The sequence below is a fragment of the Diachasmimorpha longicaudata genome, chromosome 19 (assembly GCF_034640455.1).
Source record: "Diachasmimorpha longicaudata isolate KC_UGA_2023 chromosome 19, iyDiaLong2, whole genome shotgun sequence".
Taxonomy (NCBI): Eukaryota; Metazoa; Arthropoda; class Insecta; order Hymenoptera; family Braconidae; genus Diachasmimorpha; species Diachasmimorpha longicaudata.
Genome location: NC_087243.1, coordinates 2,193,593 through 2,208,558, shown reverse-complemented (window position 1 = coordinate 2,208,558; position 14,966 = coordinate 2,193,593). Strand labels below are relative to the sequence as shown.

The 14,966-nt window shown below is 30.7% G+C and overlaps 2 protein-coding genes across 8 annotated transcripts in view; both read left to right on the top strand.

Annotated features, from left to right (window-relative positions):
* Nucleotides 1–3,475, top strand: part of Psq (pipsqueak) — a 53,533-nt gene extending 50,058 nt beyond the window's left edge. For 6 of the 7 annotated variants that reach the window (XM_064137784.1, XM_064137781.1, XM_064137779.1 and 3 more), the window contains exon 9: nt 1,041–3,475. In XM_064137784.1, coding sequence (XP_063993854.1) covers nt 1,041–1,245 — 205 coding nt within the window. In that variant the 3' untranslated portion in view covers nt 1,246–3,475. The remainder of the gene's footprint in view (nt 1–1,040) is intronic. The other variant, XR_010300526.1, reaches the window with a different exon arrangement.
* A 1,107-nt stretch (nt 3,476–4,582) lies between these two features.
* LOC135171315 (major facilitator superfamily domain-containing protein 1-like) lies at nt 4,583–13,863 on the top strand. The gene is made up of 5 exons (XM_064137785.1): nt 4,583–5,515; nt 7,580–7,996; nt 8,936–9,360; nt 11,211–11,449; nt 11,549–13,863. Exons 1-5 carry the CDS (start codon nt 5,097–5,099, stop codon nt 11,591–11,593), a joined length of 1,545 nt encoding a protein of 514 aa, XP_063993855.1. The 5' UTR covers nt 4,583–5,096; the 3' UTR covers nt 11,594–13,863.
* The last annotated feature ends 1,103 nt before the right edge of the window (nt 13,864–14,966 follow it).

The window sequence follows — 14,966 nt, the reverse complement described above, 5'->3', positions numbered from 1 at the left end:
GGGTTTGTATTTTTTAGATTTTCAGATATGATTTTTTTTCTAGAAATTTCATAAACATTTTGATGTGATAAAAAGTTTTTGACACAGAATTTTGTTGGATTGGGATTAATTAATTAATTAATTAAAAAAATTGATGTTTAATTTTGTCTGAAATATATTGTCAGATTAAAGTTGAAATTAATTGATAGTTGATTCGTGATTTTTAATGGAAAGACGTGAGATTATAGTTTTAATTGAAAAATGAATATTCAGGTGAAGAATAAGTTGATTTTTCAATTCATTAAACTGTAATTAAGGATTTTTTATTTTTTAAAATGATCATTTATGAATTTTCTAGAAATTTCATGAACATTTTGATGCCTCAAAAAATTTTTGACGCAGAATTTTGTTAAATTGAAATTAATTAATTGATTAATTGACAAAAATTGATGTTTAATCTTCTCTGAAACATATTATCAGATAAAAGTTGAGATTAATTAATAGTTGACTAGTGATCTTTAATGGAAACACGTGAGATGTTTTTTTTAAATTGAAAGATCACTATTCAGGAGCAGAATAAATTGATTTTTTAATTAATTAAATTGTAATTAATGTTTTTTTTTTTAGATTTTTAAATATGATTTTTTTTCTAGAAATTTCATGAACATTTTCATGTGATAAAAAATTTTTGACAGACAATTTTGTTAGATCGAAATTAATTAATTAATTAATTAAAAAAATTGATGTTTAATCTTCTCTTCTTCAAATGACTTACCATCAGCCCAAAATTATCAATCCCATTTCCCCCCACCATAACCCATTCACTTTCTCAAAAATCACTTCTACCCCAACAATTTCTCTTCCAAAATCCCAATTTCCCCACCAAAAAATCATCAAAATTCTTCCTCTGATGTCAACTTCACCACCACCACATCCTCTCGACATCTCCACATCCCCCCCCCCCATCATTTTAACACTTCACCACTTCCTCTCAACATCGTAATCACCTGATTGTCCAGTTCTAACCTCAATTAATGAACTTATTATTGTTATTTTTTCAGACTGGGTCACATGAGCATCAATCAAGCAGCAATACATTACAATTTACCCTACTCATCTCTGTATGGGCGTTTCAAACGTGGAAAATACGAGGAGCCAGTGGTCAGTGAGATGTCCCAAGACGGTACCAACCCTCACTTCCATCAGAATCCTCACCAGAATCACTCATCACCACTTCCCGATCAAATGCCGTACCAGGGCAGCTGAAATTTACCCCTCTATTAGGCTCTACGTCATCAGGACCTAGTTTAATGTGCATTCGATCTCAGATACAATGAATGCACCACCTTCGAGGGGAATAATCACGTGTTGCAGTATTAAAACGATTGTCTAATACAGTGGAACGATGGAATACAATATTCGTGGAGTGGAAATAACTTTGGATTATTTATGTGGAATGTGTACAGAGGGGAATGTGTATGTGAATTTTTGTATTTTAATCGAAGGGTGTTGGTTATTCCTGGGGGGACGAGGATTTTCATTGATTAGGGATAACATTTTCGTACTGATCCTTTGTGTGACGTGTTCTGGGGAATTAAGAGACAAAGAAAGTGTTTATTAATTTAGAAAACAGGTTTTTTGAGGTTAGAAAACACTGGGGGACGACAGGTTTTGAGAAAATTATTATTTTTGAGTGAATATATCGTGAAATGATGATATTCTTGATGATGATTATTGTTAATTAAATGGAATATTCGGTGGTGGGGGATATAATTTATTCTCCAGGTCGAAATATCTGATTGTTTATTTGATGAAGGTCTGATTCAACATTTTTTTATGTCACAAACTGAGTTTTACGTAATTCCAAGAGCCAAAAGTGTTTTTTAGTTTATAAAAAAGGTTTTTTTGAGGTTAGAAAACACTGGAGGGACGACAGGTTTTGAGAAAATTATTATTTTTGAGTGAATATATCGTGAAATGATGATATTCTTGATGATGATTATTGTTAATTAAATGGAATATTCGGTGGTGGGGGATTTAATTTGTTCTCCAGGTCGAAATATCTGATTGTTTATTTGATGAAGTCCTGATTCAACATTTTTTTATGTCACAAACTGAGTTTTACGTAATTCCAAGAGCCAAAAGTGTTTTTTAGTTTATAAAAAAGGTTTTTTTGAGGTTAGAAAACACTGGAGGGACGACAGGTTTTGAGAAAATTATTATTTTTGAGTGAATATATCGTGAAATGATGATATTCTTGATGATGATTATTGTTAATTAAATGGAACATTCGGTGGTGGGGGATTTAATTGGTTCTCCAGGTCGAAATATCTGATTGTTTATTTGATGAAGGTCTGATTCAACATTTTTTTATGCAACAAACTGAGTTATATCGAATTTCAAGAGTCAAACGTGTTTATTAATTAATAAAAAACATTTTATTAATGATTTGTAACCAGAAAACAAAGAAAAAGCGAATGAAAAATCGATTTTATCGAGCAACAAAATTCACGAACGATAAATCACGATTTTAATTTATTAATTTCTTAAAAAACATTTAATTTCTTCAAATCAAACTTTGATTCCACAAATATTTGTTCTCTAACACACCGTAATTATCATACGCCGTGAAAATCCATCGGAAAAACTGTTTTTTGTTGACAAAAAACGTTAACAAACAATATCACAGAGAACGACTCGATAAAAACCGAAAATTATTAATTAAAAATGATGTTCTCAATCAATTGAATATTCTCACATCGTAATATTCTTAATCCCAACATTTTACTGCTCCATATGATTGAGAATATTGTTAATTAAATGAAATATTGTTAATTAGAGAGTTAATTCTACTTCTGATTGACAAATATCTCATTTTCCAGTGGAATTCCAGCCGAGGAATTCCACATTTCCGTGACAAATTGAGTAATACGTAATTCCAAGGGTAAAGCGTGTACACACGCGATAATTAAAATGACGAAAGATAACGAAGGCATAATTTTAGTAATTAAACTAAGGAAAAAAAAGAGACGCCAGTTCATCAATGTTTATCACAACGTTTTGATTTTGTCTTCCAAAGTAATATGTCATGGAATGACGTGCTTCACATTTATTATTAATTTTTAATTGTTCTAGTTGTTTTGTTAACTAAACGAGCATTTCAGTTTTATTATTCTGAATGAATTGTTTAAAGAGAATTATAACGTTCACATCATTGGACTGAATAGGGTATCGCGTGGACTAGAGATCGTCAGGAGTCCGAGGAATTTGTTAAAATTTTCATTGTGAAACAATTAATGATTCGATCTCTTGTCGCGGCTCAAGTGTCACTGTTGTATCAAATACATTAATGGTAAATTTATTAATTTATCATGCTCATTTTTTTATTATGAAGTAAGTTAAGAAGTACATGATATACAAAGTATGAAAATTTATAAGAATATTAAATAAATGTACAGTTTATATATTTTAAATTAAACATGCCGAGATAAATTTACTTGTGGTTATTTACCTTTCACGTATTGTTTAGTAATTATATTTAATTAACGTGCCCTTTACAGTTAAAAAGTGGTTTATTGAGTAATAATTTTGTTTATATTGATTTTTCAATTAATTAATTAATGTTGTGGTCTTGAAATGAAAGAAAACTTCTGGGAAAATGTGGAAATAAAATTTTTGTGATTAAAAATCGCACGTTAATGTGGTTTTTTAATTTTTTATTAATAAATGATGAGACTGATGAGGGAAAAGGCAAATTAATTTGCAATAAATTTCAATAATTAAAGATTAAGGTAAAGATTGAGGTGTTGATACATCATATGAAATGAAAATAACAAAACGAACAAATAAAAGTTTTAAAATACAAAAATAATCAACAATTTATCAAAATTAATATATAAATCGTTAAATTAATTACATTAAAATTGAGTTTTTACTGTCAGAACTGGTAATGGGACCGACAATTGTGTTAAACAATTCCCCTCACATATTGTTTAATAATTATATTTAATTAACGTGTCCTTTACAATGAAAAAGCACTTTATTAAGGAACAATTTTGTTTATAGTTATTTTTCAATTAATTAATTAATGTTGTGGTCTTGAAATGAAAGAAAACTTCTGGGAAAATGTGGAAATAAAATTTTTGTGATTAAAAATGGCACGTTAATGTGGTTTTTCAATTTTTTATTAACAAATGATGAGACTGATGAGGGAAAAACCAAATTAATTTGCAATAAATTTCAATAATTAAAGATTGAGGTAAAGATTGAGGTGTTGATACATCATATGAAATGAAAATAACAAAACGAACAAATAAAAGTTTTAAAATACAAAAATAATCAACAATTCATCAAAATTAACACATAAATCATCAAATTAATTACATTGAACTCGACCTTTCACTCTCAGAACTATCAACAACACCAACAATTGCGTTAAACAATTCAATTCACCCTTTTTCAACAACAAAAAATGCTCGTCCATTGTCGGTCCCACAGACCCCACCATAAAATCATCATTTACTACTGTACCCACCTCTCCTCCATTTTACCGACATTCCACCGAACAGGTTTCCATTTTTCAGACTTTCAATCCTCCCATATCACCAGCTGGTCCCCCAGACCAATAACCACAATACCGTACCTCATTGAATGACCAACTGAATAATAAAAACCTCTTCTGGACTGTCTGTCTGCTCCCTGACAGTCTGAATCACCAGATATCGTCGTTTGTTGGAGGGGAATCTCGATTGTGTCACACAATGAAGTGAATATCATCAGTTTCGTGCTTTGTCCTGCCCCACAAACTCGTTCCTCCTGTCAGCTCTCCCCCAACGTCCCCCAAAAGCCCCAAAAACCTCTGATAACCTGGAGAAAACCACCAGTTCACCCCCAAACCCCATAAATTCAGTGTCCAAAGTGTCCAAAGTGCTCCCTAGAAGGGTTAATTGCTCCTCAAACCTCTGAACAAAGACAAAGTCATCAGCAAGTGCCCAACAAAGACCAGATTTCATTGTCACAAAAGATTATGACCTGATTTTAAGGCATGCAGAGTGTTGCCAGATAACAAAGAACGTTCGGTTGACGAAGTCCAAGTGAGTTCGACATCTGGGGGCGTCATGGAGGGTGGGGTAATGGAGACACCAGAGGCTAGTCAGAGCACATCGAGTTATGAAGATTCATCGAACAATGGATGCTGCCATCCTAAGGGATTGCCCTGGAGATTTCTGGGGCTTGGGCTCATGTGTCTTCTAGGGTTTGGATCGTATTTCTGTTATGACAATCCAGCTGCCCTCCAGGATTACTTCAAGAACGACCTGGGGATGTCCACGAGTCAGTTTGTCCTCCTGTACTCGATCTACTCCTGGCCAAATGTCGTTTTTTGCTTCATTGGGGGATTTCTGCTGGACAGTGTCTTTGGAATTCGTCTGGGGACGATTATTTACATGGGACTGGCACTTGCTGGACAACTGATCTTCGCTACTGGTGCCATCTTCAACGGGTTCTGGACGATGATGATAGGAAGACTGATTTTTGGGTGAGGATTGCCTGGAGAAGACGATTTTTGGTGGATTTCTAGGGGATTTCTGGGGGAAAATGAGTCAGGTGGTCACTGGAATTTTTAGAAAATTTGGTCCTGATGTGGGGGCAGTCCTGGATGTCGAGGACGATTTTAATCTGGTCTGATTGTTGTTGTAAATAAATAATTGTTGTCATGTGTTGAAGGAGTTGGAAGAAAACGTGGGGTAAAATTGTTAGTTTTATTTTGTTTCTCGATTTTTTGGTTCGATAATTTTTTTTGGAGACGAAAAAATTTGTTTTTTAGTTTTGTCGTAGGGGTAGGTAATTAATTATTGATTGTTGATGATTGTTCTGCCCCTACGTTTGTATTTTTGGGGAAATAAACAATTGACTTGTGAATTTTTTCGGTGAAAGTGGGTTAATTGTTCATTGAAAAAATGTTTTTAAATGATTTTGACGATAAAATTGAAAATCTGAAGATTATTTGTTAATAATTAACATCTCTTCGACTTTTAGATTGTATTTGTGACATCATTATGACGCCATTTTGGGAAAAATGTCCATTAATAATTGTTTTAATTAGAAATTTAATCGAACAAACGAGGATTTTATCGAAGATTTTTTAATTGATTCGTTTGGGGGAAAATGTTCACTAAAAATTGTCGTAATTATAAATTAATTAGAGCAAATGGGGTATATGGGTTTATCGTAATTTTTAATCATTTGTTTACTGACAAATGTTTAAATTTTCAGATTTTTTCGGTTGTTATGGGCTCAATGAATTTGAATTCTGTGCGAAACAGTTTTTTTCGGTTATTTTTTGATAAAAATTTAGTTTTTTTACTTTTATCGTAGACGCTGCTCATCAATTATTGTTTGTTGATGATTGTTCCTCCCCCACGTCTGCATTTTTGAGTAAATAAACAATTGTATTATGAATTTTTCCAGTGGAATTGGGTCAATTGTTCATTGAAAAAACGTTTTTATTGACGAAAAAATGGAAAACCCAAAGATTATTGTCCACTAAAAATTGTTTTAATTATAAATTTAATAGATCTAATGAGGTTGATTAACAGACGAGGTAAATTAACAATTTTTCGCGATTATTTACGTTAATTTCTGATGAAAAGTTGAGTATTTTAATAAAAAATTTTAGTCAGTCTTCAGTTAATTAAAAATATTGACTCATAATTACTTATTATCTTTGCATTAACAGTTTATCATTAATTTTAAGGCGTCAGAGATTGAATTAAATTTAGGGAGCAACAACATCCTGATATTTCAACTTTAATTTCTAATTAATTCTAAATTAACAATTTTTCACGATTATTTACTTTAACTTCCCCCAAAAACTTCAATATTTTAACAACAAATTTAAGTCCATCACCACCCCCTTCCCCTCCCTAAAAAACAATTCCAAAATGATTTTTTTATCCTAAAAAAAATTTCAAAATTATTTTTTTATACCAAAAAAAACTCTAAAAAGACTTTTTTATACTAAAAAAATTCCAAAATGATTTTTTTATACTAAAAACAATTCCAAAATGATTTTTTTATACCAAAAAAAACTCCAAAATAATTTTTTTATATTAAAAAAAATTCTAAAATGATTTTTTTACACCAAAAAAAGATCCAAAAAGACTTTTTTATCCTAAAAAAAATTCCAAAAAGACTTTTTTATACTAAAAAAAAAATCCAAAATGCTTTTTTTTTACCAAAATAAACTCCAAAATGATTTTTTTATACTAAAAAAAATTCCAAAATGACTTTTTTATACAAAAAAAAACTCCAAAATTACTTTTTTATACTAAAAAAAATTCCAAAATGATCTTTTTATCCTAAAAAAAATTCCAAAATGATTTTTTTACACAAAAAAAAACTCCAAAATCACCTTTTTATCCCAAAAAAATTCCAATTTTCAGAAAAAAAAAATCGAATCTCTCAACCCCATAACAACGAAACCCCTTTGAACCCCTCACCCTCTACAATTTCCACCAGGAACCGACATCCCCACGTGTTTCCAACCCCTTCCCACCACTTCCTCCTTCACCATCAATTCAAATAATTATTCTGCCCTCAGAATTGGAGCCGAATCTCTCGCGGTAGCTCAAAACAGTTACGCAGTCCTCTGGTTCAAGGGCAAAGAGTTGAACATGGTGTTCGGTCTTCAGCTGTCATTCGCACGACTGGGGTCAACCGTCAACTTCCTGGTGATGGAGCCGATCTACGGTTACGTGGGCCAAACTTATTCGGGTGCCCAGTGCATCGGAGCTGTTCTGTTCCTGGCGTCGCTCACCTGCGTCTTCTCGATGCTCTGCGCTGTGTTCCTGGGGCTCATGGACAAACGAACGGAGACGTTACTCCGTCGAGGTCACGGTGAAGAGAAAGAGGTCATCAGATTGACAGATGTCAAATATTTTAATGGCATCTTCTGGCTGATTGCTGTTATCTGCATCGCCTACTACGTCGCTATCTTCCCGTTCATCGCGCTTGGAAAGTACGTAGGATCCTGAGGGTTTTCCTGATTATAAATATTGATTAAGTGTTAATTAAATGTTGATAATTTTAATTTTTTTAGTGAAAAATCAACGGAAAATGGGGATTTTGTTGATTTTTGGAGCGATAAATTTGGATTTTATTTGTCAATTTGTCGAATTTGATGAAACAAATTTTTGTTGAGTATTAGAAAGAGGGAAATTTAGTTATTTATAGGGAAATATTTAATTGTTAATTAATAGGAGATTTGATAATTAATTTATTGCAGAGAAATTGCGGTTTTTCATTATTTTTTTATTGAATTATTAATTTTTAATGACGAAATTTGTTGGATTTTTAATGGAAAAACTTTGGAACGAACTCCTCAAGATGAGGATTTTATTGTTAATTACTTCACTTCTAATTTTATTAATAATTTTAATTATATTTAGTGAAAATTCAACAAAAAATGGGGAATTTTATTAATTTTTGGTGCGATAAATTTGCATTTTATTGCCAATTTCTCAAATTCAATGAAACAAATAATCGACCACAATTAACTATCAATTAACATCACATTCGATAATTTATTTATCACAATCAAACTACAGTTCCTCAATTTTTCCATCGAATCCCAAATTTTTACCAACAAAATTCCCCCGATTTCCCCTAAAAAAATAACTTTCCAACAAAACTCATTTCTAATTAATTCCCCTCTAATCTCATTAACAATCATAACTCCACTCTACCCATTCCACCACCCCATCCCCCAAAACTAATTAATTATCATCCCCATTCCATAAAAAATCAATTTAAATCAACTTTCACCAAAAAAAAAACCAAAAATAAATCTTCAACAACATTTTCCCATCAACAATTCAACAATTCACCAATTCCAGGTCCACTCCCTCCCCCTTTAACAACAAAATAATAACATATAAATAAACAATTTAATTTTTAGGGTTTATTTCATGAGAAAATACGAGTTCAACGCAGCATCTGCCAACACAGTAAATTCTCTGATTTACTCAATCTCAGCAGTTGCATCGCCTGTCTTCGGGTACGTGGTGGACAGACTCGGGAAGAATGTCCTCTGGGTGTTCCTCAGCATCACCGGGACCATCGTGGCTCATGGACTCTTAGCATTTACCTACGTCAACCCCTACGTCTGCATGATCACAATGGGGTTGTCCTATTCGATGTTGGCGAGCAGTTTGTGGCCTCTGATTGCCCTCGTCATCCCCGAGTATCAACTGGGGACAGCCTACGGCATCGCTCAGGCTGTTCAGAACCTGGGGTTGGCTGTGGTGTCGATCCTGGCGGGGATGATTGTGGATAGGGGAGGGTACCTCATGCTGGAGATGTTTTTCCTCGGATGGTTGTGGGGTAAATATTATTTTTTCGTTGAAAATTAATTTTATTCTTCGTCTACCGGGGGGTAGACGTGAAGGGGGGGATGGAGAGACGTCCGGGGTGGGTTAGGGAGGGACTTGGGGGGGTGGACACGTCGGGGAAGATGTCTTGACGTCTTTTGTTGACGTAAATCAATTTTTTTAAGGGGAAATTCATTTTTTTGGAGGAGTTTTTTCGGTGGAAGCGTTTGTTTGGGTTCTTCAGGGGTTTCAGGGGTTTAAATAATTTTTGTTGGGGATGGGGAAGTAGTTTACGGTATGGTAAAGAGTGGGTTTTATATTTAAATAATTTTTAATGGTCGAATTTGTTAAGAATAAATTGGAGGAGAGTTTGAGATAAATCGAAGGTTCGAGTTCGTTGGAGATTTGAACAAATGGTTTTTCTGGGGATTAATTTGTTATTGTGATTTATTGTAGGGTGGGGTTGTTGTTTATTGGTGGGGGGTGAGAGATAAATAATAATTTATTTGTTAATGAATTTTTGGAGCTTGAAAAATGAAAATGAAATGAAATTTTTTTTCGTATTTCGGCTCCAGAGATTTTTCTTCTAATTTTTTTTGTCGTTTTTAAAGGGTCATTGTTGAAGTTTGTTGTTAAAGTTGTTAACTTTCAGATGTGAAGATGAAAGTCTAATTTATTTATTTCAATAAATAAATTATTAGTTCATAAAAAATATGTTTAAAAGGATCTGTTGGAAATTTCCTCATTTGGATTTTCGTATTTTTTATTCTCAGGTCCAAAGATATGAAATTTAAATAATTTCGTTATCTTTAATGAGTAATAAACAATTTTATGAACTTTACTCTGACCCCACTAGTTCATAAAAAATCCAAAAAACGATTTATTGAGAATTTTCTTACTTATAAAATAATTTTACTCGAAGATTTTTTAATATTTTTTATTCTCATATCGACAGACACTAAATTTAAATAATTTCATTATCTTTAAAGAGTAATAAACAATTCTATCAACTTTTCTCTGACCCCATTAGTTCATAAAAAGTATAAAAAAAGATTTGTTGAAAATTTTCTCATTTTTAAAATAATTTTATTAGAAGAGTTTTTCATATTTTTTATTCTCAGGTCCAACGATATTAAATTTAAATAATTTCATTATCTTTAATGAGTAATAAACAATTCTATCAACTTTTCTCTGACCCCATTAGTTCAGAAAAAATATAAAAAACGATTTATTGAAAATTTTCTTATTTATAAAATAATTTTCCTCGAAGATTTTTTAATATTTTTCATTCTCACGTCCACATTCACTAAATTCAAATAATTTCATTATCTTTAACGAGTAATAAACAATTTTATAAACTTTTCTGCGACCCCATTAGTTCAGAAAAAATATAAAAAACGATCTGTTAAAAATTTTCTTATTTATAAAATAATTTTATTAGAAGAGTTTTTCGTATTTTTTATTCTCACGTTCACAAACATTAAATTCAAATAATTTCATTATCTTTAACGAGTAATAAACAATTTTATAAACTTTTCTGCGACCCCATTAGTTCAGAAAAAATATAAAAAACGATCTGTCGAACATTTCCTCATTTCTAAAATAATTTTCCTCAAAGATTTTTTAATATTTTTTATTCTCATATCGATAGACACTAAATTTAAATAATTTCATTATTTTTAACGAGTAATAAACAATTATATAAACTTTTCTCCGACCCCATTAGTTCATAAAAAATATAAAAAACCATCTGTCGAAAATCTCCTCATTTCTAAAATAATTTTACTAAAAGATTTTTTCATATTTTTCATTCTCACATCCATCGACATTAAATTTAAATAATTTCATTGTTTTTATTTTCAGTATCACTAGTAACAAGCGTGATAATATGGGTAAACGATGTATCAAAAACCGGAGGCTATCTCAACATGACACCAAAACAACGAGAGATCTACGAGGCTAGTCGACCAACAGTGGATAGACTCGAGCGTGAAAAACTTTTATCAAACGAATCAACATCCGACTTATCAGCCGACGATTTATTACAGCCCCAATCCGACATAAGTATACGAAATCGCTATCTCTCCAGAATTGGAGCGACGGTAATTTGATTAATTTAACCCTAGTCCTTAATTATTATTAAAAAATTCCATTAATGAGTACAGTAATTATTATGACGTAATGAATTTTATTTTGTTTAGCTCCCAGGGCCCGGTAAAGTCACTGCGTACAGAGCACTACGATGACCGGTCGTTAATTAGGCCCTTTAATTTAATAATCCACTAATATCACGTGTATCGGACGATAATCGATATTGCTCACTGTGTCTTCCCTCCCTTGTCGCAGCGTGGCATAATTAATCTGTGATACATTGATAGAATTAACGTTAACGTAAGAGCATAATATGCGGTGATTCATTTGTCAGATATATTTTATCGAGTTTCAAGGGACAAAAAATGTTGCTGTGGGTTAAAGTTCGCTTTGTGTTGTTTTGTCTTTTGTTATTTCGAAGGGAGAATGAATCAGGTCCATTTTTTCATTGATTAATTAACAATTTGTGGTTAATAAATCCAGTTGATGATTTTTTTGTTGAGTTTAGGGGATTTAAGACCTTGAAAAGGGATTTCGAAGGGGAGATTTGGAGGAAAAAATGTCAAACCAGTGGTTTTTAAGGGAAATATATTGAAAATAATTAGAATAATGTGATGATTAGTTCAAAATGCACTAAAATAGTGAATTTTTGGTGTAAAAATTAATTTAATAACTTTGAAACATTTAAATCCTCGGTCTCAACAACAAAATGTCATTAAAAAACGATCGTCTCACGTTAATTAACGAATAGAAAGGTTTTGTTTTGATTATTTAAGGGTCAGAGACAAGAAATTAATTTTTTAATGAAATAAAATTTGGAATTGGAGATGTAAAATTTCATAAAATTGTTATTAACCAAGAAAATTTGAGTTTAAAATTAACAACAAAAAATTAAGATCGTTTGGTACTTATTTTCCTTCAAATGTCGATCATTCGATGGAAAATGAGGTGTAATAATTTTTTCTTTGGTTAATTAACAATTTGTGGTTGATAAATCCAGTCGATAGTTTTGTTGGTGAGTTTAGGGGATTTAATGCTATGAAAAGGGATTTTGAAGGGGAGATTTAGAGGAAAAAATGTCAAACCAGTGGTTTTTAAGGGAAAATATTGAAAATAATTAGAAAAATGTCGTGATTAGTTGAAGAGGGAGTAAAGTAACGAATTTTTGGTGTAAAAATTGATTTAATTAGTTGGAAAAACTTGAATTATTGGTTTAAATAATTAAATGTCAGGGAAAAACGATCGTTTTACGTTAATTAACGGATAGAAAGGTTTTGTTTTGATTATTTAAGGGTCAGAGATAAGAAATTAATTTTTTAATGAAATTATATTTTGAATTTGAGATGTAAAAGTTGATAAAATTGTTTAAAACGAGGGAATTCGAGTTTAAAATTAACAACAAAAAATTAAGATCGTTCGGGACTTATTTTCCTTCAAATGTCGATCATTCGATGGAAAATGAGGCATAATAATTTTTTCTTTCGTTAATTAACAATTTGTGGTTAATAAATCCACTTGATAATTTTTTTGTTGAGTTTAGGGGATTTAATACCTTGAAAAGGGATTTTAAAGGGGAGATTTGGAGGAAAAAATGTCAAACGAGTGGTTTTTAAGGGAAATATATTGAAAATAATTAGAATAATGTGATAATTACTTCAAAATGCACTAAAATAATGATTTTTTGGTGTAAAAATTAATTTAATAACTTTAAAACATTCAAATCCTCGCTATCAACAACAAAATCTCATTAAAAAACGATCACTTCACGTTAATTAACAGATAATAAGCTTTTGTTTAAATTATTTAACATTCACAGCCGAGAAATTAATTCATTAAAAAAAATAATAATTAAAATTCAAGACATAAAACAAAATATTTATTAATTAACTCTCTCGCTCTCTTTCTCTCTTTCCTTTTCTCTTTCTCTGAGACATGTTATCATTATTATTAACAATTACAAACTACAAATTTGAATTAAATTTATTTTTGCAGTTTTAAAACGAATTTTTTTCAGTCGATTAAAATTTGTTTATGAATTTACTCGTTTTTTTCTTCCAGTGGAGGCAAAATTTAATTCACAACAACAGTTTTTGTGGAAATCTGTAATTATTCATAGATAAATCTTATTGTTAATGAAGGAGCAGTGACGCACAATAATTATTGATAAATTATATTGAATAATGAATAATTAATGCGGTAGGAACTGGGAAAGGGACTGAGTGACTCCGTCGGAGTCACTTCGGCTTCTTTCACCCCGAACAACTCATTAGCAAATTAATTAATGGAGATGCATTTTATAAACAATAAGTCATAATGAAATTAGATATAATATAGAGATTATAGGAAATTCGGTGGAGTGCAAGTGTGTACTGTAATTCTGTTTTGTAATAAAACGTTTATCATTCCAATTTGTTGATGGAATAAATGTTGTATCACGTTGTTCTTCTGAACTGTTGTTGTTGGTGATGTTAATTATTTATAGAATAAATATTTTGTTGGAACATTTCAGACGTCGTATGCGGTCTCACGTGAACGTCTTCGAGGTCTTTTTTTTTTAAAGGAAAATATGGAAATGATCGGGAGTTTCTGAGAAGTTAATCGCATTTTTGGGGATTTTGAGTTTATTTAAAGTTTTTTTAGGGAATTTTTGGTCTGATTGACAGACAAAAATATAACTTTTTGGGTTGGGGGGTTGGGTTGTTATTAATCGAGATGTTAAATATTCTCGACAATATTTTATGCAAAATTCATGTATTTGATTTTTTTTTAGGAAATTGTTGATCTGATTGACAGAAAAAAATATAAATTTTTGGGTTTTGTTATTAGTTAAATATTCTCGATAATATTTTATGCAAAATTAACGTTTTTTGAATTTTTTCAGGAAATTGTTGATCTGATTGACAGAATAAAATATAACTTTTTGGGTTTTATTATTAATTATATATTATGTGCAGTTTTTTATTCAAAATTGACGTTTTTTGTATTTTTCTAGCAAATTGTTGATCTGATTGAGAGAAAAAAAAATATAACTTTTTGGATTTTGTTATTAATTAAATATTCTCGACAATATTTTATTCAAAATTCAGGTTTTTTGAATTTTTTTTAGCAAATTATTGATCGAATTGACAGAAAAAAAATATAACTTTTCGGATTATTTTATTAATTAAATATTCTCAACAATATTTTATTCAAAATTCAAGTTTTTCGAATTTTTCTAGCAAATTATTGATCTGATTGACAGACAAAAAATATAACTTTTTGGATTTTGTTATTAATTAAATATTCTCGACAATATTTTATTCAAAATTCAGATTTTTTAAATTTTTCTAGCAAATTATTGATCTGATTGACAGAAAAAAATAGAACTTTTTGGATTTTGTTATTAATTAAATATCCTCAACAATATTTTACTCAAATTTCACATTTTTTAAATTTTTCTAGTAAATTATCAATCGGTTTAACGCCAAAAATATAAATTTTGCGTTTTGTCACGATTTTCCCGAATATTTTGTTCCTTTTTCTGTTTTT

Excerpts from the sequence above, each read along its gene's own strand:
- LOC135171315 (XM_064137785.1), top strand. The coding sequence starts at position 5,097 with ATGGAGGGTGGGGTAATGGAGACACCAGAGGCTAGTCAGAGCACATCG. Across the intron at positions 9,361-11,210 it reads TTTCCTCGGATGGTTGTGGG|TATCACTAGTAACAAGCGTG; the intron begins GTAAATATTATT and ends TTTTATTTTCAG. Across the intron at positions 11,450-11,548 it reads TCTCCAGAATTGGAGCGACG|CTCCCAGGGCCCGGTAAAGT; the intron begins GTAATTTGATTA and ends TATTTTGTTTAG.